We start from the raw sequence: 21,718 nt of genomic DNA on the forward strand, positions 1-21,718 counted from the left end.
GGTAAACATGTGCTTTCTCGAAGAGAAAACATTGCAGGACAGCAACACTAAGCTCACTCTTGGATGGGGATTCACACAAATAGTTCTGTTCTCCAAGTGGACATCAAATAGGTTCAAGGGCAAAATGCTGTAAAGGAAGAGGGCTCGTGTAAGGCTTTAAAATGTTGGCTGTGTTGATCGTGTGTAGTAGCGGCAGCTTCGTACGTCATTGAACGGAATTGTAGACTTTTCGATCACGAATATCAAAATAAATGGTGTTTATAGTCCTCTTATTTTCCATTGCAATATAGATTACAGTTTCAAATTTGAAATGGAAGGGAAGACAACCTGTTTAAGGTGAGAGTTAAAACGTCTTCATAAAAATCCGTGAAGGATATTTAATTTCCTTGAAAAATATTCCGATGACAACTTTGTATCAAGAAATCAGAAAAAAACGAAAAACAAGGCAAGAGCGTAGCCCGTGGAAGAATATGTTTTTCGCGCCAATTCGAAATCGCCTCCCAGGGGGGGCGAGTGCATCGCAAAAGGGGAACGGATCGTCGGAACCCAGAAAAATATTTTCGCCCTCGTGCTTGATTCACACTTACGTCCGTAATGTTCATTTCTTCACCATCGTCTACACCTGGAATTGAAGTCTTCCCCTGGGAAACGAAGTAGTAGTCATTGACGTTGTTGCTAAGAAGGCACATGGCTGTATTTAGACGGGAAGGGAGAAGTGTTTGGGGAATTGAGAGGAGTATCGATGTCAGGAGGGAGGGAAGGCATCGGCCGGTTGGGATATGGATTAGGTGTGAGGGAGAGAAAGAGACAAAAACATTTAGAGAGAATTCCTGTGTTAAGTGTTCAACCGTGACCCAAAATACGCCTTACCTCGCCGATTTATGGACACCAAAAGACAACATGAGGGCACCAAAAATATATACTCCAGGAATTACCAACGGCATGCATGGTCAAGAGACGAGCAGTGAAAAAATTCATGGGGGCGATTTTCAGTCACATACAAGAGGGAAGGAGCAGTTATATACGGCTTTGAATGGGTTGGAACAGACATTTCCCACAACAGGTTTGGAGTGGTATCAAATGGAAAACTATCACAAGTACAGGGGACTGCCGGCTGCTCTGCAACAAAAGAGTTTAGCCAGGTGTGATAATGAGGAACATGGAAAAGAACACCATATAAATAACACATCACACTATAAATACGAAGGGAAAAGAACAAGGACCATCACTTTTTGGGTATGACTTATCACAATACCAATTTAAAGGGGATAAAACCATACATGTTAATTAAAATATTCTAAGTTAGAGAGTCTCAAATCCATGAACTGACCACATCAAATAAAAACCCATCCAAACGTTTCAACTTCTATCAACCACAAATCAACATCAGTCAATACAAAAGTTAACGCCTTGGTGGTAATGAAGCTGTTCTCAAAAGGGAATAATGACTGCATAACTGCTTTAAAATGAGCCGAAATAAACTAAAAGGAGACCATTTTTGCAGCATAAAACCGTCCCGAGTCCTCAAGTCCTTGACCAATTTAGAGGAAGTCCCATCATCTTATATAGCTTTTTCCAGAGAAGGCGATAGAATTTCTCAAGTGTGAAAAACCTTAAGAAAAACTATAAAAAGGCCTAAGAAGCCTCGGACAAATTTATATTCACAGGACTCGCCTTGAAGAAACCAGTTGAGAACAGCGAGTTTTCAGGGATTACACACATATTTTGACAAAAGGGCTACGCCTATATCTTTCTATGTACATGTGTATTTATAAATACACATATATATATATATACAATGGATGATAGAGGGTAAACAGAATTCACACAAAGGAGCAAGACCGGCCAAGATCACGGCCTTCCCAACAGGGCAGGACCGCACGCATTGGCAAGGTTTAGGCAACTGCGACCGTTAGCCATATTGGAAGCCAGAAATTGGGAGTACCTCCTTATACTCCTTTTAAAACCATAAACCACTTTGATTCAAATAAAAATCTAGTGCTTCATCTCCGTCATTCGATAGTGTAATTCGATTGGAGAAGAACAATTATAAAGCTACGATAAGTGACTTTCACGGAATTAGGCTCCAAGTATGACCGATGGTCAGCACCATAACCTCTTGTCTAAACTCTGCTCGGCATAAATTGGCAGTTGGTTCACTTTATATGAACGTCTCCTTTTGCCATTTACATTAGATCTTTGAGAAGGGATATCATTGATACAGAAAAGAAGAACATCACTTATCATAAATGATGCGAAAAATGATCTGCTTAAATCAGCGAGATTTATCAATGATTTATTCCCTCGCAGTGAGTAATAATATTTATCGCGTAGTGCATTCGTCATTTAAGAGTTTGCTGCAAAGAATTCTAGAATGAAAGAAGTATTGAGACGCACTCCCTCAGCTCCAAATTACTCCTTCAGCCCCTCCCTGAATGAATGCCAACTGCCAAATATTACACGAGCGGGCAGAGTATAGATGACGACAGCCTTGCATGGGGACATGCCGCTAAGTACATGATGTCGAGAAAAACTAATTACAGAGAGAGAGAGAATAAAAAACACGCTCAAACCTCTCTTCTATTTGGGACATGTGGGTAAAAAGAGGGGTTGTCTCATGCGGTAACCCATGTGCATGACAGACAGACGGACAGAATACTATGGGATAGAGAGAGGGACGCCTTGCGATCCCGAGCACCGTTGAGGCGCACACCGCAAACGCGAGTCCACGCCACACACCCCACCAGCCGTACAAGGAAGGCACAAGGCCCGCTTGGATCTCTTCTGGAACACCGCTGGCCATCTGAGAGGGATAGGAGCCATCATTTCCTATCGAAGAGCGAACACGGTTGGCGATCCGATGGTCAGAGAACGGAAGTCGATCGGAGTCGACGAAAAAAAAACAGAAAGCGGACGACAATGCGAAAAAATGAGATGCAAGAAAAAAACTGAGTTAAAGTAAAAGCAAAGCAAAAAAATGAAAAATGCTGGAGGCGAACTCGCGAAATGAGTTGAAAATATAACTCCAGTATAAAATAAGTAGTGTCCGTTTGTGGTGCCCAGGGCATATTTATGTAGCGGGGAAAAAACGGATTCTAAAAATTTAAATTTTTCAAATCTGAAATTATCGAAAGAGAAATAATTCATAAATATTTGGGATACGAAATTTTCGGCAACCATCGTCCGAATGATGATCGATGTGTCATGAAAGCCAGCGACAGCAGTGAAGAAATGCTTGGTGTGATGTCTGTAAGGTCTTTGATTCGTTTCCCCTTATTATATTTCTTTGCTTTCGTGACTGCGTTGACATTCGAATTCTTACGTCAGTGAGGGTCAACTCCTCAGCATCATCGACTCCAGGAATGGTCGTCTTTCCCTGGGACACGAAGTGGTATTCGTAGATGTCGTTGGAGAGGAGGCACATCGCTGAAGAGTCCATCATGCGAAGCGAGTCAAATCAGATTACGTGAGCAGGATGAACACGGCGAAAGAGTAAAAAAAAGTGAGGTCACCTGTGGCGGAAGTCAAAGGGGAATTCACCCTACCCCACTTATGAACCCAATTTTCAATGATCGCTGCTTGATATTGACTTGAATCACTTTAGTGATCACCCCTACCCTTGATTAAAACGACCCAACGGATTTGACCCCGTGCGTCGAAACCGATGGAATAACACAGAGGATCAAAGCTTTCAAAACAAAGTTCGCTAAACTTGGAAACAAGAATCCCGCTACATGAAGAAAGAACAAATGTTTCCGACATATTTGGATTCTCCTGCGAAAATAAACTATGATTATGAATTACTTTTACAATAATTACTAAGCAAAATCTGATTTCTTCACATATCTGCACAGAATTATGCCTGAAAATCAATGCATTATTCAAGAGATGAATGATTAGTTTCCCCAACACGGGGCTAGATGATCTAATGACTAAATATGGATAAATCTATACACTAATTCACAATCAACACTTTCTAAGATAAAAAAGAATTGATTTTCGAATACAAGTGGATAATCTACAAGAAAGAATGCTGCAAACGTAGTGCATACTCTGCAGCTTCGGTATTTTTTAATGGAAAGCAAAGTGCTTTCAGCATGGAAAATCTGATGTATATATGCGAAGCGAGTACAGCAAACTTTCATTGTTCGTTTAGAATAAATAGATTACTAATATTAGCCTTAAAATAAACTAAAAGAAATCATAAATTCTAAGGAATCATTGAATTTCCGGCATCATCAGTGTCCACGGCTTCACTTTGATTTCCGACGCAAAGCTTGAATTTCTCCAAGATGTGCGGGAAGACGTCGTGTGAACGGAAATATTAAGTTTCGATCGGCATCGAGGAATTATTTTTAAGTCACTTCATCCTCCTCAAGACACCTGCGTCATCCGAGTGAATCGTCCGTTCTCACAAGTGGAACCAAGGACATGGAGCCGGATGGGAGGGGAGTTGGAATGGGGAATACGACCCAAGTCTCAACTTACGCTTAAGGCCTTCCACGGCTCCAGACATGATCTGGTAGAAAATATGGTAGGACCGCTCAAGGGTCTGCTGGGAGATGACACGGGCCTTCTCGAGCAGATCTGCAAGAATAGAACAATGGAAGTGTCAGACACCACTCAATATACACGCCGTTTCCTATGAATTATTGAAAACAAAAAGCAATGAAATAACATCATGAAATTATTCACTCACAATTACTTTAATACCATACAAAAATGCTAAAATGGCTTTAGTTTTTGAAAGTCTTTTTAATTATTTCAAAGAAAGCTGAAAATAACGAACAAAAAAATTGACGCCCCATGAATATACTAAGATATGATGTTGAAAATAGTTTAAGATGAAAAAATCACTCTACTTAATTGGAACAAGATAAATTTTACTTCTCCCAACAGTCGATTCCCAAAGAATATACTTTGCCATTGTCTTTCAGAATGTTATGTTTTCATAATTTAATAGGAGCGATATATTCTCCCAGTTTCATTTGAGAGACACTTCCCAAACTGTTTTCATCGTTCTTGTTAGAGTTAGTTTCCATGCATAGAGACTGGAAAAACTGGAATCATAGCAATGGAGGGAAAATCTGGCGACGCGCTTGGTTTACACCGTTATACACGTGGGTGAGGCATTTAAACCAAACAACCGCCATCTGGCCACAGGAACTCCTTGGTTTGTAGGCAGTGGCCACTTGGGCGGGAGATGGGATGGGAGGGATTTTCGGGAAGGAGAGAGGTGGGGAAGAAAAGGGGAGACCAGGAATATACGAGTGAGTGTTTACGGTGGACCGCTTGGGCCGATTGGCAAGATTCCTATTTGGGAAGGAATTTCAGAAGGAAGGCGTAAAGGCGTATGGCTTTGCATTGGTTGAAAAGGCCACCATCACTCAAAGTCTTAATCTCGCGAGGCGATGGGAAGTGGGGTGGTGAGATGAAGGGTGGGGAAGGCGTCGCGAAGACCGTGGACCGGCGGTCGAGGTGTCTCCCCGAGGGGACGGGGCGAAGGCGGCGTCAGAAATAAAGGGAAGGCGGAAGTTATTAGATCCAAAGGACGAATATAGCGAGTCGCGGCAAGGGTACCCGCTCACACATACCCCTCCCCCCCCACGTCTAATACTATTTCCCGCGACAACCCCATGTTATTTTTTTTAACTTACATGTCTCAATGTCGGCACCGGCCAGCTTTCCAGAGGGACCGAAGTGGATACGGATGAACTTACCCTAGAGGAGACGATAAGGAAGAAAAGAGATCTCGTCAAGTTCGGCATTTGAGACAACTCCGAGCGATAACGAGGAGTCTCTGTATGTATTGAGTGCTCCTTCGCTCGAGAGAACCATTTAAAACATAGCTAATTCAGAAAAAGTATAAAGTGTTACTTACGAAACGAGAGGAGTTGTCGTTACGGACGGTCTTAGCGTTACCAAAGGCTTCAAGTACAGGGTTGGTCTGGACGACCTGATCTTCCAGGTTACCCTGTGGAAATGGTAAAAAGAAGAATCACATGAGTCCTGTGAGGGGAAATTAAAATGAACTACGGTAAAACATAAAGGAACACATCACACAAAAGTTCCGCTACGGAATAATTAGCACTTGCATATGGAAAATATTGATGAATCAAAACAGTTCACGAGTAAGATTTTTTTCATGGATTGCGGCAATACAAAAGCCGGCAGCGTTACGATGAAATTGAGTTATTCTTATGTCATGCATGAGCAAACGAAACCAAAGTAAGAAAATACTATGTTTTAGAGACAATTTAAGCTGTACTACTGTACTGTTAATTCTAATGGAAATAATGTCCACCATTCAGGTACTGCAGTGACTACGTAGTGGAAAAAAACATGAGATTTTTTTCCCAACTTTCCTTTAATTTTTATGCACTCAATTAAAAATGTGGTTTTTTAGGTTACGGAATTTTACGGATACAATATCCGTGATACGGGAGAAAGTTGCATGCAGACAAACACAAATGCAGAGACAACGGAGGGGAGATAACGGTGAATCTTTACGGACTTCACTCGTTCCCTGGGTTGGCACTCTTGGACAAAACACCACAGGACGGACGCAAGGCGAAACGGCACTCCAATCTTTGTATTATTATAATGTTTCTTATTTGGCCGTCGTTACCTTCTTTGAGCTTTCATCTTCCTTCTTTTTGGTGCTCGCACCGACGGTGGCGAAGTAGGCAATGACCTTCTTCGTGTTCTCAGTCTTTCCGGCACCAGACTCTCCTCTGTGGGCGTTGTAGAGGTTTTGCAAGTGTTAAGAGAGGTAAAGGGGGAAGAAAGAGGGAGAGAGAGAGGGGGGGGAGAATGGCGGTAAGAAATAAAGAGGAGTCAAGGCGGACATGAAAATGGAACCGAAGCGATGGCAAGACCATCGTTTCCCAGGTAATGAATCCAATGAAAGAGATGAGAACGGAGAATTGATAGCAAATACATTTTACGGCACAAACCGAGTGTGCAGATATTTACAGCGACATAGACAAAGAGAACGGTTTAAAATATGACATTTGACGGATCGCATGTTAATTAGAGTTATTTTTATTTATTGATTCAAAGAAACCGCGTTTATAATAAAGAAAATAGTGGATGGAAAAGGTGTATAGGGGTTGAGAATAATAGGATTGAATGAGAGAAAATGAGAGAAGAGAGAAAGAGAAATGAATAAAAGAGAGGAAACATAATAAAAATGTGTTCACCTTAAAAATAAACACTGGACGGACGGACACGAGACAGGCGAAGGGCGGACGAAACAACAGATGGAGGTGCGGAAGGGAAGGATTGGAGCTGGGATGACGGCGCGTGAGAGGAGTGGGGCGCGTTGGCGAGAGGGCTGGGGGTGGAGCGGCGGAGGGCAACCGTCCCTCGACGGATGTCTCGAACGGTGAGGCAGAGTTTCATCCTCCGTGTCTCTTGGATTGGCAGTTCTCTGGGCGAACACGACACTGATCACGTGACTCAAATAGCGATATCCCCATCGCCCAACTTCTCCCCATTGATGGTTATTTTATTTCGCTTCTGCGTAAGACCGACCTTTGATATGAACTTGCCAACGAAAGAACAAGTAAGCCTCCAATGATCACACACTAGAGAAGTAAAGCTCTATAAGTAGCTTGAACAAGCTAAAAAAAGGTGCGTGTGGGGAATAACATTGAAATTACTTTTTTAATTAAAAGGCATCATGGAAAGTGGAAAAGCCAAGTATTTGAAGAGAATAAGACCTTTGAAAAGGTTTAATACAATCAAGCGATAAGCCTTTCTTCCAAAGATACAATTGATATAAAACAATGAAAGCGGCATTATCTTTACGCGAGCATTCCCATTCAGATCCAGTGAAAAAGAGTTTATTTGCATTTATGTTAGTTTGCGAAGAACGTGCTACAGAATATGCGTGCTGAGAAAATGCTGTGGTTCTCCAAGAAATGCTTAAGACTTGCGATAAAGATGCCATCGCTTCTGCAGAGTGAAGTAGTTAACCACAATCATTATGTTTGCGACCATTCCGTAGGTTTCTGTTCTCCAAATTTACATGGAAGCTCTGCTCTTTGTCCAAAAATTGTGACATTAAACACAGCCTCGCTCCACGGTTTCTAGGAGTCTAAAAGTGTCTTAACAAATTTTAAGCAAAAATTTTGACTGAAACGTACTGTGTTGTTTGCAGCAATTTGGAAACATTATTAATATTATTTTTAGGTGACAATAACATTGATTAAGGATCTACCGAAGACACAAGAAGGAGCATATTTGGCATAGAGTATATCAATTCATCCGAGTCGTGACGAGTTAAAATAAACGCAATGATGATTTTTTTGTTTCAATCTCCTCTTTACTGATTAAACCATAAAATTATAGTCAAGAAAAAGTTTATAGACTATTTGATTGTGACTCCAAAGCCTCGATTTTGACCAGGAAAGAGAAAAGCTTCCCAAACACGGTCGGACGTGCTTATGTATGTAAATATTTTCATCCACGTGTTTCCCCGAGGAAGGCAAAACGAGAACCCAAGGCCTTTGTCGAAATTGACTTACGCCAGCGGAGAAAGTTTGTTTGTACCCGGAGGGGGCGATTTGAGCAAAGTACTGTATCACTTTCTTGGTGTTCTCAGTCTTTCCAGCGCCACTCTCCCCACTGCGGGCCAATCAGGAGTCGAGGGATGCGGTGACGTCAAACAAAGAAACGAACACATTTGGGAAAGAGAGGAGAGATTAAGACGAACAGAGGCAGAGGGTGACAGGGAAGGCAGAAGGGAATAAGGGTGGGAGGGAGACGGCGGAAGGGTGGGATGCGATGGGTTGGGGTGGGGTGGCAACTTGGTCATTGGACGAAGGGTATACAACATGGGAAAACACACTTAAAGTAAACTAAGGTAAACAAAACTGATGTTGAAACACACAAATGTGAACCAATTTAAATATTTTTTGTAGCTATTTTCGATGTGAGAACGTTAACGATTTATAGTAAAAGATATTAACTTACGTAGTAATGCAGAAATTCTTTTTACTAGGGCATTTTGATCCGAGTGAAATTAGTTTACCAGCTTAATGAGAGGCCAAAAATAATTTACATCACTAAGCTTCAGGCTATTCCATAAATATTATAACAAAGCAAACACTTGAAGAGCTCATTGAAAATTTCTCATTTTTGAATTATTGGTTCTTCTTATGCATGAAATATTTTTAATGAAAGTTAAATGGTGTAGCCATGGTGTTAAGTTGAAACTCAAAGAGTTTTGGTGAGACAGATTATACTTACGTGATCAACATAGACTGGTTCTCGCGATCTGAAATGAAACAAAGAAGAGAGCGTCAACCAATTTCCTTCCTTTAGGTCTAATGAGAGCATCACAAACTGCTTAAAGTGAATTTATCTTTTAAATATGTTTTAATAGGAAAAATTAACTTTATTGAGCAAAAAATTGATTGATATCATTTAAATAAAACAGTAATTTTTAAGTTCAATAACTAATATTTTTGTACTAGCCATTTCGAGAGTAGCCTGATCTAGTGTAGTTGCTTACATAAATGTCGACTTAATGATTTAATGATTGTCATATTTAGTGGCATGGGTAGCAGTTTAATGGCAACAATACTTTCTCCTGCCGTGTATTGGAGCTGGATTGCAAGGTGTTCAGCTAAAGGGAGCGAAATGAAACAGGGACCGCGTTCTCGTGACAAAGTAAATGTGAGCCTATAACTTCCGAAGTCATTAATGAGTAGAATTCTTTGACAAATTCTGAATTACTAACCTAAACTTAGTAAAACTTAACAAGGCTGTTTGCGTTTGTCAAAAGTACTTACTGGTCAACATGTTGACGTAAGCGCCGTCGGAAATGGCGAAGATGTGGGGTGGGACTTCATTACGCCTCTTGCCTCGGTAGAGCTGGGCGCAACGGTTGGTGTAGACGGGGTAGCGCTTGTAGGGGTTGATGGCCACGCAGAAGAGGCCAGAATAGGTCTGCAGCCAGGCAGAAGAGAATTAACAAGAGATTAGACAGCTGGGACTCACAAATTGGTCCTTGTGAATCAAACTCTTTTCTCATTCGGGATAAATTTAAAAGACTCAATATTTCATACGTACACTACTTAGAAAGCAAATTTAGAAAGTAATCTTATTATTTAAATTTTAGTAATGAAAAATTTAAGAAAATTCAGAAAAAATTGATCAAAATGCATTTATATGCTTCAAATTCATTTTAGTTTTAGACAAATACTACGTTTTTAGACTCACATATTAATTTCAAATGAATAAGGCAAAATTTAAAGCAAGATAGACTAAATTTATAAATAATACATTATATTTTTTATGGCAATTCAAAGGTATACCTTCATTTTTAGCAATCAAATGTATAATGAAGTTTTCACCACACACATAAAACCATTAGTATAACAGGATCTGGAAATTAAAATGTATCACTCTTTTCAAAAATATATACAGAAAGTCGTGACAATGACGACCAAACCAAGACAAAACAGGACGACAGACAATCACACGGAATGTTTAGTGTAACCAGAACGGTGAGATCGAACATGAAAGGAAGATACATAGTTGCCAACAGTTACAGAACACCAACTTGATAATTCGTAAACTCCTTCATTGTGGAAAGACAAAGATAAAATTGTAAAAAAAACAATAATCACGTAAAATACTACAATACTACCACATGAAGAGAAACACACTTTCTTCACACCATTAATTCTGTTCATATATGTATGTATAATATTTACACGTCGTTTCGTGTTGGGAATTTTGGGTATTTCATGTTTTATTTCCTCTTAGGTGAATGGGATTTATAAGGGAATACTCGGAAATGGTCGCATATCAAGGTTGACGCGGTGGGTAGGAAGTTGGATCAATCCTTGGGGTCCAATCTCTTCCTTTCTTCATCGGCCGTTGGGGAGATATCCCTTGGAGCTCTTCTTATTGGTTGGTGAGAGAAGGAGAGGTGGGTTTAAATTGCGTGTGGAGTGAGCATGCGCCTTGGCCGAAGGAGGCAAAACGGGAAGGGATATGTTGCTGTCGAGGTGCAGAGGCAGAGGAGCGTGTGCGTGATGTAGCCCTCTAATCAAGTAAGGCTCGATGTCGGAGGCGACACTTTATAGCGGATGAAGCAAAATAATATATACAGCAGTGGAAATAAAAAGTAATGTAGTATGCCTAACGCCTACTTTTCCAACGTATTCAGGTGAACTTGAAATTAAAACGTGCGGCATCCAACAAGTGATGTGACAAATCAACGGTCAAACATTCAGTTAACATCAAGAGTGAGTTATGTGATGCGAGGAATAAGGCTTTAAACTTTCTCAGTAAATAAAAATAAGCAATTTAAACACAGGCACAAAACTTATTTTGTTAATGCTACTTCTGGTGCACGCTTAGCAAATGCTTTGCAGTGCTAAAGGGTTATTACACCATTATTAATGGGATATTACCCAAATGAGAATATTATCCAGGTAGTTAGTGGTGAAGTTAACATTAGGTACTATTGAGAGCACTGGGTGATCTGGGATGAAAGGGCAAAGACCAAAGTCGTAATAAAACTGGCTGAAAAGATTATCACAGATATCTACAAGCCAAAGAATATTACGATTTTACTTATGAAACGTCCTTAAAAATTATGACGCTCCAGGATATTCCCGAGGATAATCAGTATTGATAAAACAAGAGTCCAGAAGAACCAGGACTGAGTTATGCCACATTAAACTTCTTAGTGAAAAAAGAGGGAGAAATTTCTACGAGAAATTCAATTTCATGAGTAAGGTATATTTTTTTAAAATTCAAGTATGATATAACAACTGTAAAATACGAGCCTCCCGGGACTCCGATTAATTACATATTTTAAAGAACGTTCAATTTTTATTATCTTTGCCCAGAATCCCTTACTACTCTCATGAGGCAATGAGGGTTGTCGAGAGAGCAAGCAAGGAAATGATATATGAACAAGGTTTCCAAGGGAAGGTGAAAGAGTCGGGTTCAGAGATGGTATTGGACACATTCCAAGCACAGTCTGCCTTACGTAGATGAGCTTGTGGTAGTAACGCTGCTTGAGGTTATGCAGAACGGAGGCATCGTTTAGGTAGGTCAAGTTGGACATGTCCTCAGCCTTCTCGTACTTAGGAGGGTTCACCTGCTGCAGCAAGTCCTTCTTCAGTGTCTTCTCCTGTAGGGTGGACACGGGTCCCAGAGAACGTGATAGGGCCGAAGGGAAAGGATTTGGATGGAGAGGGAACGTCACGAATATGAAGGGAACATTTTTGGAACGGACGACAAATTGAGGTTAAAGAGAGAGAGAGAGAACGAGGAATTTGGATCGCCGGGATGTTGTGATATTTAATCATCACGGGGACAGGGACGGAAATCAAAGAGATTTTAAAAGAGTTGGGGAGGGTTTTTATTTTGACGCGGAAATGAAAAGGAAGAGGTTGAAAGGATTTGACACGATGGCAAAGGTTGGCATTTTTTTTACGGATTCGGGAGACACGAGACGAACAAGACACGGGGAGACAATCCGGGGGAGGAGAGCAAAAAGAAGATTTCATATTAGTTTCGTTGTCCAGAACAAAATCGTCCCCGTCTTGAAGGAAGGCATCCCCGGAGGGACGGGGAGGCCTTCCGAACATATTTCCCCTCAATCATCAAAACATATTCAACGCCCACTTACCGAGGCGTTGACTCCTGACTGACTCACGCGCAGTGTCTTGGGGAGACTTTGACGGTCTAGGATATCGTGAGCTACGTGGTGGAGTGGAACGCATTTTGTTCTAGTTTGGACATGAGCGAGCGTCTCATCTACTTTCGTGTGTTTCTTTCATGTCTCCTTATCGTTTGGACTCACGTAGATCAGCTTGCAATAGTAGCGCTGCTTGAGGTTGTGAAGGACAGATGCTTCGTTGAGGTAGGTAAGGTCGGCCATGTCCTCTACCTTCTCGAACTTGGGTGGGTTGACCTGACCAATCAGGTCCTTTTTCAGCGTTTTCTCCTTGAGGTCCCAACGTGGCCAGGCACCAAGGAATTCGTGTCATGTTTCCGAGTGGACCCGTGCGGGTGTGTTTTTTTTTAAGCAACCGATGTGAATATGCAATAAACTCGAAAGTAAAACACAAGGGAAAAAATATCTCGCAAGCTATGATCACTTTTTAACCTGAATGAACAGCGTGTGTCAAATGGAGAAAATGGTCGTTTTTTTTCACAAAATTAGTGTGTATAACGTGATATGATGGTGACGATGATGATGAGTGTTTTGTAAATGAGATGCATATTAGATTATGAAATTGAAAAACCATGTAAAATCAAAAAATAATACTTTCATAATTATATGAACATTTTAAATGAATCCTTGATGGCAAAATTTTCAACAAATTATCACTTCTGATTAACTTTTAATATACATTCAATGCACAATAGTTATATTTAAAAAATGGCTGGATGCAAAATTCACAAGTAAAACTGACATTAACGCCTCAGTAAGGCTGAGGAGAAACATCTTGAAAAGATTGAATTAACTTGAGCCTTTTTGATCATTTAAGCCAACACATTTTATTGGCCACAGTTCACTAAATGAGACATTTGTTTGACCTTAAAACTAAGTATGAAGGTAGAGTGATGGCCGTAGCTCTGGAAAGGTCTTTTGTTTTGGCTTCATGGCCATGAGTATTAAAATTCTTTTAAACTAAGTTATTGGCCATATTATGATGGAAAAAAATCCGTCATTAATGGTGAATTATCTATTATGTAACAGAGACGTGACTTTCCAGAGCTATGGTGAACGCCCCATGAGACAATGAGGAGTGATGGGAAGGTATGTTACTATTGAGCGTTACTTGAAAGATAATTGGGGAGAATTTGTGGAATGTTAAGAACTGTTAAGGCTTTGATATGATTTTAAATGAAGGAATGAGAAGAAACGAAAGTGCTTGAATTGAAATAGAAAAATGCTCTACAGATAAAGTGCACAGAAAAGTTTCACCATTGGAATGAAAAATATGAGATTAGTCTAGAAAGTTATTCTTATCCAATAAATTCATTAATGTTAGATTTGGCAATGAAAATTAAAAACCCACAAATGAATTGGCTATTTAAATCTGTTATTAGAAAATATTTGTGGAAAAGTTGGGGTCAAAAAGAGAGAATGATTTTGTGAGAGGTAAATTATCAAAATCTGAACGTTAAATTTCGCTCGGGCCCTTATCCATATTTGAAATACTGGAGAAGAAGGTGGCTTGAGGATTTTAAAAAGAAAAATGAAGGTGGAGGCATGGGTCAGAGTGTGGATACTGAAGAGGAGGGGCAAGAGAAATTGGTTTATCTCTGAGTGAAGGGTGGTGCAGTGCACGTGAGGGTGAATTAACTCCGCACCTCGCCTCCTGGAAGTGAGACGGTGACCATATCACCCTTGGTGGACTTGATCTCTCCAAGGAGATATCCCTCCTTCTCGTCGGCCACCCAGCATGCCTTCTTCGCATCGTAGGGCTTGGTCTGGTCAATACGTTTCTGCTCCAACGACACGAAGAGGTATGGGGTTGGATCGGGGTCCTCACCCTCCTGCTTTACAACCTTCGGCATGACTGCTTAATGCGGTCTCACTCGATTAAATCTGAAAGGAAGAAAAATAACGGGTCATATACTAAGTTATGGACTTCCAATTGTGAAATTGTCACTAAAATTATAATGGATGAGGGGAAAGGAAAGGAAGATAGGTCGATACGACGAGGGTTAAGTGATGAAAAAGAAAAGGAGGATTTACGAAAGGCATGCTCAAAAAAGTGCAATACCTATTCGCAGATTTTTGGAAATGATAAATTTTGTAATTAACGTCGTTATGGGGAAATATTATAAACATAAATTTTGCTATGGGAGACCACAGAAAAACAATAAAAAAAGGCGAGATGAAGTGTGAGATTTCGCTTACGTTTTCTGAATTTCTCTGAGAACACAATGTACATCGATAGCGCAGAAAACAAAAGATAAGGGCTTAATAGTAGAGCTGCATTCATTAAAAAAAGATCCAGGGAAGAGTTCACACAAACTTTGGACTAATAGTCGTAATAGCGTCAATACTACGTTAATGGGAATGAAACTCCGACTTCTGAGCATTTTAATATGTCGCGTACCTCGGCGACAGGTTTGTTAATTTAAATCCGTCCGAAAATTTGAACAGTGAATGAGAGGAGGAAGCCAACACTTGGCCTCCAGCAAAGGAACCTGTCTCTCACAGGACGCCACTGGTAGGCGAGCTTCCTTCCCCACTGCCCTCCCTCGGGCCAAGGCAGGTTTAAAGGGAGTTGCCGCCGATCTGGAGTTGCCGCAGTGTGCGCTCGTGTTACGCCGTTAATCTAGATGACCCGCAGTCGCTCAGTTGAAATGCTCGTTGCATGCTCACACGGGTAATAATATCCGATTAAAGGACGGGTTGCGGTAAAAAGACTCGGTGGCTGGCTGAGACAGTACGCGAACGAGTAGGAAACATAGAGAGGACACTCGTAAGCCTACTCGATGACGAGATAAAAAGGGAAATATCATGTACGAGTCTTTACATACAGTTGCCCTCTTCGAGAGCTTCACCCCTCCCCTGCCACGGCACAACCAAAACACGACCTTCCCTCAGCCGACGGTGTTTAGAGGTGAAATGGGGGAAGACATTTTCCGCAGAGGAGTCCAGCGCTTTTTTTGAAAAACGAGGCTGTATCTGGTTCTCTCTATGATTTCATTATCCTTTATATTTTTCACTCTAGCGATTCCGATAATATGCTATTTTTTTAAGATGAAAACTCGTCGAAAATCAAATTATCCACTCCATTATCACTAGTATTTCGCTTTTACTATTGTGACATACGAATTTTGCTAGAGTTTTGCATAGATGACGACCTTAATGAAGACTTGTAACAAACTTACGACCAATGACACAAGTAAGATGTAGATGTGTAAAATAACTCTCAATTAAAAATATACTGAACGCCTGTATTATCCTGTGAGTTTAAAAGTGACAATAAGTTAGGTAAAAAAATACATAGAAACGTTCTCTACGAAAGTGGCATTTTAATAAAACTTTTACGTGATGCTCAAACTGTAAAACAACGTCCTTAAAATGCGGCATTTATTACTTGATAAAGTCAACGCATGGTAAAGAACTCTGTTATATGGCCTTGCCATATTGATTCCCTTGGCTTATCAAAAGGAGTTAAGTCATAAAATCATAAAAATCAAGGCAACGGTTGTTTATTTTTTTGAGCACATGCGTATACTTGACAATTAGTCTGTAGCATGATGAGTGGGACGAGAGTGGTCAGGCAGTGTAATTTCTGGTGGGAATGGTGTGGCGGGGAAGAGACCGCCATAGGCTTCTCTCCGCTCGGAAGATGTATTTTGGGATGAAGGAGGCCATCACCAAACTCGCTACATCTCTAACGCCTCGATGACAGCGCTGCGGGACGGAATAAATCGACAATAGGATGCCAACTTCCCCCGTCACCGGAAAAGTTATAGAATGTGCAGCGTCACTTTTGCAAATTTACGCAGTAGCCGAAAAATTTTCTATCATAACTATTCATTCATCTGGAATTCGAACGTGACTGCGACCAGGAGAGTCAGTAGAAAGAGAGTATAATCAGAAACAATATATTATCACCGCGCTTGCTCGTCTATCTCAGAAGAGTTAACGCATAATTTCGTGCCAACTTGTCGAACATCAGAACACGCAGCAAAAACGTTATACCATCCTCAGCGTAGAAAAAATAATGCCGAGGACGATTGAAATTTTAGGGTATTAACTACTTCAATTTCACGATTAGATTATACGAATCGTACTTAGCACAAAAACACAGTATATTATTTGGCTCATTGAATGTGGTAACGGATCTACCACAACTTCATAGCTCTTTGATAGGAGAGTAAACCATTCTACGATATCTGACGCCGAAAATGAAACTTGACGAGATCCTGATGATTCATCTTCTAAAAAGATTTGATATTTTCTTAGCCGACCAACTTAACTGAACAAAGATCAAATTTACCACAGCATGCTAAGAGGAAAGGGAGATTATGACGATAAGTGAATGGAGAATACCCCACTGCCCTTTTAAAACTAGAATATCTCCACAGACTACTAAAGGAACGACTACTCTGAGCCTAACAGAGCTAGCTAACTAATGAACTACTCACTATCCGAAGTGCTAATCACTTCGGAGATCGCAGTTTAAAAGCGTAAGATAAAATTTCCCTCTCACCTAATAAATACGTCTTCCTCGGCTAAAACGCCGTGTGCTGCACACGCTTCCGCTGTGGGCAACAACTCCTTCAGTCTTTTCGGATAGGGTGGGTCGTTTTATTTCGAGGGTGAGTGACCTGGTGGCAACCACGGACACAGCAGAACAGCACTCGGAGCAATCCTGTAACGAGGCACACACGGAGAAGGGTGAGAGAGGAGCGGCGGGAGAGGGAGACTGCGTCAGAGGGCGCGAGGGTCGACTGTGCGTGTGTTTGAGCGCGTGCGAGCGGACGGGGAATTAAAGTGGGACTCGCCGTCTCCCCCCTCTACCTCACCCCTCTTCCCACTCCCCCCTGGACCTGGAACCCCCAATACCCTACCATCTCCCGTCCTTCCAGTGCCATCCCGCCCACCTCCCTTCCTCCAGGATGCACGTCCACTCCTTGCCACTCTCTCCCTCTTTTCACCGCCTTCATCCCCTCCTCCTCCATCACGTCTCGCTCCCACGGTCCCACCCGTCCCTCCCAGCCTCCCACCGCCTCTCCCTCTCTCTTCTCCACTCTGCCCAAACACCCAAAATTTCTCTCTCCCTTCCCCATCTACCCCCTCTCTCTCTCTCTCTCTTTTCGAATCTCCCCCACTCTCCAAAATCTCACTCCCCGGATGAGAATAGAATGTACTGGAAGAAATAAGGCAACGCCTAAGCGGTGGCGAGAAGACGTGGCGAGAGGAAGAGACAGGATAGGGTCCGAAGGAGCGGCCCTCCTAATCCCTCCACTACCTTCGACCACACCGACCTCTGCCCCGCCTCCGCGCGGGGACCCGCGAGTGTTCGGTGACAATTCCGATTTCCTCCAAGAGATCTCCTTCGTCCTTCGAGTTCATCTTGAGAGAAGGCATGAAGGAAGGCTTACGTAGGAACCAAAGGGCTATACGTGACGGTTAACGTCATTGCTCCTACGCTAATTATTTTAACGCAAGTTACTTGGCTGGTGCGAGTTTTTATTTATTTATAAAATGAAAATGAAACATGTATCTTTTATCTTAATTTTTCTTCGAGGGATACTTGTGTTCTCCTCTGGAAAACATGGAATTTCCCACAGCGATTGAAGAAAATTTGTGCATGTGCTGGAAAAAGTCAAAAAATGACAGAAATGCGAACGTAAATAATAGCAAGTGATGTCTTTTGTTGATAAAATAAAAATATCTTACATATTTTGTATTAAGGAATGAAACAAGGGCCTTCCGTTAGCAGATTTATTAGAATCATAAGGCTTTGCGTTGTGAAATCTGGGTAAAGATATCGTCTTAAAACATTCGCAATTCTATGTAGCTTCAAGCCACTCTTTGCGTATTCAAAATGAAAAAGTTGCCCGACTGCGATCACTCTTCTTTGTTAAATTATCACGTTCAAACAATTTGCTTTTGCATCTTATCCTGTCCAACCTCATTATAAAAGAAAATATATTTATAGCCTTAATCTTTAAATAAATTAACAATTAATAGCTACATTTGAATGATGCAATACTATTCTGGAATATTATTGATCTCAGCTAGACAGAGATAGTTAAGAGTGGTCTCCAATTCGATCTTCCATAGCACGAGAGCCTACATGAAAGAACTTGAATACGCACTAACAAGTAAAAGACTTAAAACATTTTAAACACCTTGTCTCAAATTTTTGACAATCGAATACGATACGAGACCGATAGAACATAACGCATATCAGGATTATTTTCTCCTGCAGGTTCACAGGGGTGATTTAAAAGGATTATGGAAAATAACTCCTGACCGACGGTCAGCTATCTTCAAAATCAGCTGGAATCGAAAAAGCAAACGAAATACCAGAAATGGGCGTTTCAGAAAACAATAGATAGTGAGTGCGAAAAAACTTTTTACTCTCTTAATTTTCATTTGCTTCTAAATTTATATGTATATATATATATATATATATATATATATATATATATATATATATATATATATAATCCTTCCATCTATTCGAATATCATTTGAAGTTCTTGAATACAAATTAATTTCCTTCGCTCACTTACGGAATGGGTGGACTACTTCTTCGGCATTCCTTTTAAATTTTTTAAGGTTAATACAACGTTCGCCGCATTTTTACAAGAATGTTTTGACATAGTGCCCAAGACACTCATATTTTGGACTTTCCGACGTATTTATTCTATCTCTTACTAGGTTATATCTCTCTCTCTGCCTGCGGAATCATGATTGGATGGCGTTTACGCAGGATAAGGCCATGTTTCCTTTCCTCTCACCCACCCTCCGCCCGAGGACACATGGCCTCTCATCCATAACTACCCACGACCAACCTCTCCTTCCCATTTCTCCCTCTTTCTGCAACCCTTCCTCTCATTTACCAAGGCGGGTCTCATCCCACCAACCCCCTACCCCTTCCTCCAGCCTCGTAACCCTCCCCCCCCACCCTTCCCCTCCCTCCTCCTCCCCCCTGACCATCCTCACCCTTCCAACATGTCCCATTTACTCTTCCGCAGAACTCTTCCTCCCTTCCGACCCCCACCCCCGGGGCCCCCAACCTAGATTCCAACACCCCCTACCCCCGCGCCCAGTTCCCATGCCTCACATTAAATCTTCCCTCGCTCGCGTCTTGCGCTCCCGGGGTCATCAGCACGATTTGTGCGTCCCTAACCTCGCCCCAATTCCCACAACATTTACTCTAGATCGCGATGCCCCCTCTCGTCACCCCCAAAGGCCAGAAATCTTTCACCCCTTTCTTTCCCTCACCGGACGTGTTTTCCCACCAATCGGGCACTAGCCTCGGGTTCGCCGATGGTAGCGCGGGGTGGGGGGCGACAATCGACTCTTTTCACGCCCGAGGGGGTAGTCCGTTATAACCGCCCTCCCCCCCGGGATGGATGCGACGGAGTGCCTGTGTATAAATAAACGGCTCTTCTCGACGCAAATTTTCCGATCGCGATACTACTCGGACACTAAAAACAAGTGACGAGCACGAGAGCCAATTCTTCCATATGTTGTTTACGATTGTCCAAACGACATCGAGATAAACATTATTTTCTCTCCTCTCCGACACGGATAGATGGACGAATTGTGCCGGCGATGCATCCACGCCCGGCGAGAGGAGTCTTGGGGACGCGGGGCGTCGCTATGTCGAGGCATGAGGGGGGCTCCGCTCCAGTCGACGAGACGACGGTTAAGTCATTATGATCGATGGTCCCTCGGGATTTGCGATGCGGCCGCGAGTGACGGCGTGATTAATTAAGCGTTCGCGGGGACGCAGATTGATCAACCGGATGCAAAACGTTATCGTGGACAAGCGGGGAATGTTTCAGAGTGGCAAGGCCTCAAATGGAGCGAGAGTCCTCTCTGGATTGTGAGATCGAGCCGCGGGTGCTTCGCAGACTTCTCTCTGGTTGCACTCGGAGAGCGGATTTCCCTCAGAAAGTACCGTCTGCTCTGACTATTAATTCATGCCCATTGTGCGGGCGGCTTACATTTTTTTCCTTCCCGCCACCGGGGCAGGGACGAAGAGACGGGAGCGTGGGGGGGGGGGAAGGGGTGGTCGGCAGTGGTCCAAGCGCACGCACCCCCCCGTATATCTGCGCCCTTATAATTAGCGGTGGGGCCGATGGGGGAGTGCGGTTGGGGGGGGAGATGGCAAAGGGGGTGGCGGGGGTTGGCGGCGAGGGTGTGCTATAGAGTAGCGGGTGGAGAAGGCGGCCACGGAAATAGTTCGGCCAGGGACCTGAGAAAGGAAGTTTCCGGGGGAGGGGGGGGGGGAGAGAGGGGGTTTGGGTGGCCCATTGTCTGGAAAGGATTCCATAGTTGGCGGAAGATGGGTGCAGAATTCGGCACACGCAGAGAAAACAATAAAGCGAGGGAGACAAGGGAGGAGAATATAAGCGAAGGATTCGCTATGCGCTGCAGGCCGCGGTCGCGTCTGGCATTCGCGACGCGAGAATCCTTAAAAGGGACGGTGAACTCTGCTATTCGATCGTTATTCGCCCCTTAGATTGCCGTCTTAACGGTTTTTACGGTCGTTAGTGCGAACAAAAAGCTGATTTCCTGGTGTTTGACGACATGGCGATGGAAGTGATCGAATTTTGAAAGTGCTCTCAGAGTGGTTTCAACTGACCCGACATGGGCTAACTCAAACCAGTTTACTGAAATCTGGGAAATATTACGTGTTTTTTATCGTATTCACACGATAAAATCTTTGTCATTAAATGAAAAATGTTTTTTTTAAAGAAAATGTTTTTTTTTAATTTGCCTTTAAATTGGAAATGGAAAAAAAATTGACATTCCTTTTGTAAAAGCAAAAAAAGAAAATATATTTTATGATCGTTTTAAGCTTGCTTTCAAGTCAAATGTATTGCTAACCTTCTCAATGCTGATTTAATGAAAAACAGGTCGGGCTCAAATACTCCGGTTTTATCAAATGAAAAAATTTGTCTCTTTTACAAACAACATCATAACTTGGAAAAAACGGTATGATAAATATATATATGTATA

The 21,718-nt window shown here is 42.1% G+C and overlaps 1 protein-coding gene across 12 annotated transcripts in view; it reads right to left on the reverse strand.

Moving 5' to 3' along the window:
* Mhc (myosin heavy chain) overlaps positions 1–21,718 on the reverse strand; it is a 103,125-nt gene that overhangs the window by 72,482 nt on the left and 8,925 nt on the right. For 6 of the 12 annotated variants that reach the window (XM_071585036.1, XM_071585062.1, XM_071585054.1 and 3 more), the window contains exons 2-10: positions 17,223–17,384; positions 14,356–14,593; positions 12,017–12,160; positions 9,801–9,957; positions 9,256–9,283; positions 6,629–6,734; positions 5,882–5,974; positions 5,658–5,721; positions 4,489–4,587 (exon numbers count right to left, since the gene is read on the reverse strand). In XM_071585036.1, the coding sequence (XP_071441137.1) occupies positions 4,489–4,587; positions 5,658–5,721; positions 5,882–5,974; positions 6,629–6,734; positions 9,256–9,283; positions 9,801–9,957; positions 12,017–12,160; positions 14,356–14,562 (898 nt within the window). In that variant the 5' untranslated portion in view covers positions 14,563–14,593; positions 17,223–17,384. Of the gene's footprint in view, positions 1–587; positions 692–3,322; positions 3,427–4,488; positions 4,588–5,657; positions 5,722–5,881; positions 5,975–6,628; positions 6,735–9,255; positions 9,284–9,800; positions 9,958–12,016; positions 12,161–12,835; positions 12,980–14,355; positions 14,594–17,222; positions 17,385–21,718 lie in introns of all 12 variants that reach the window. The other 6 variants (XM_071585077.1, XM_071585027.1, XM_071585011.1 and 3 more) reach the window with 5 other exon arrangements.

Source organism: Hetaerina americana, unplaced genomic scaffold (assembly GCF_022747635.1).
Source record: "Hetaerina americana unplaced genomic scaffold, ioHetAmer1.1.p SCAF_1, whole genome shotgun sequence".
NCBI lineage: Eukaryota > Metazoa > Arthropoda > Insecta > Odonata > Calopterygidae > Hetaerina > Hetaerina americana.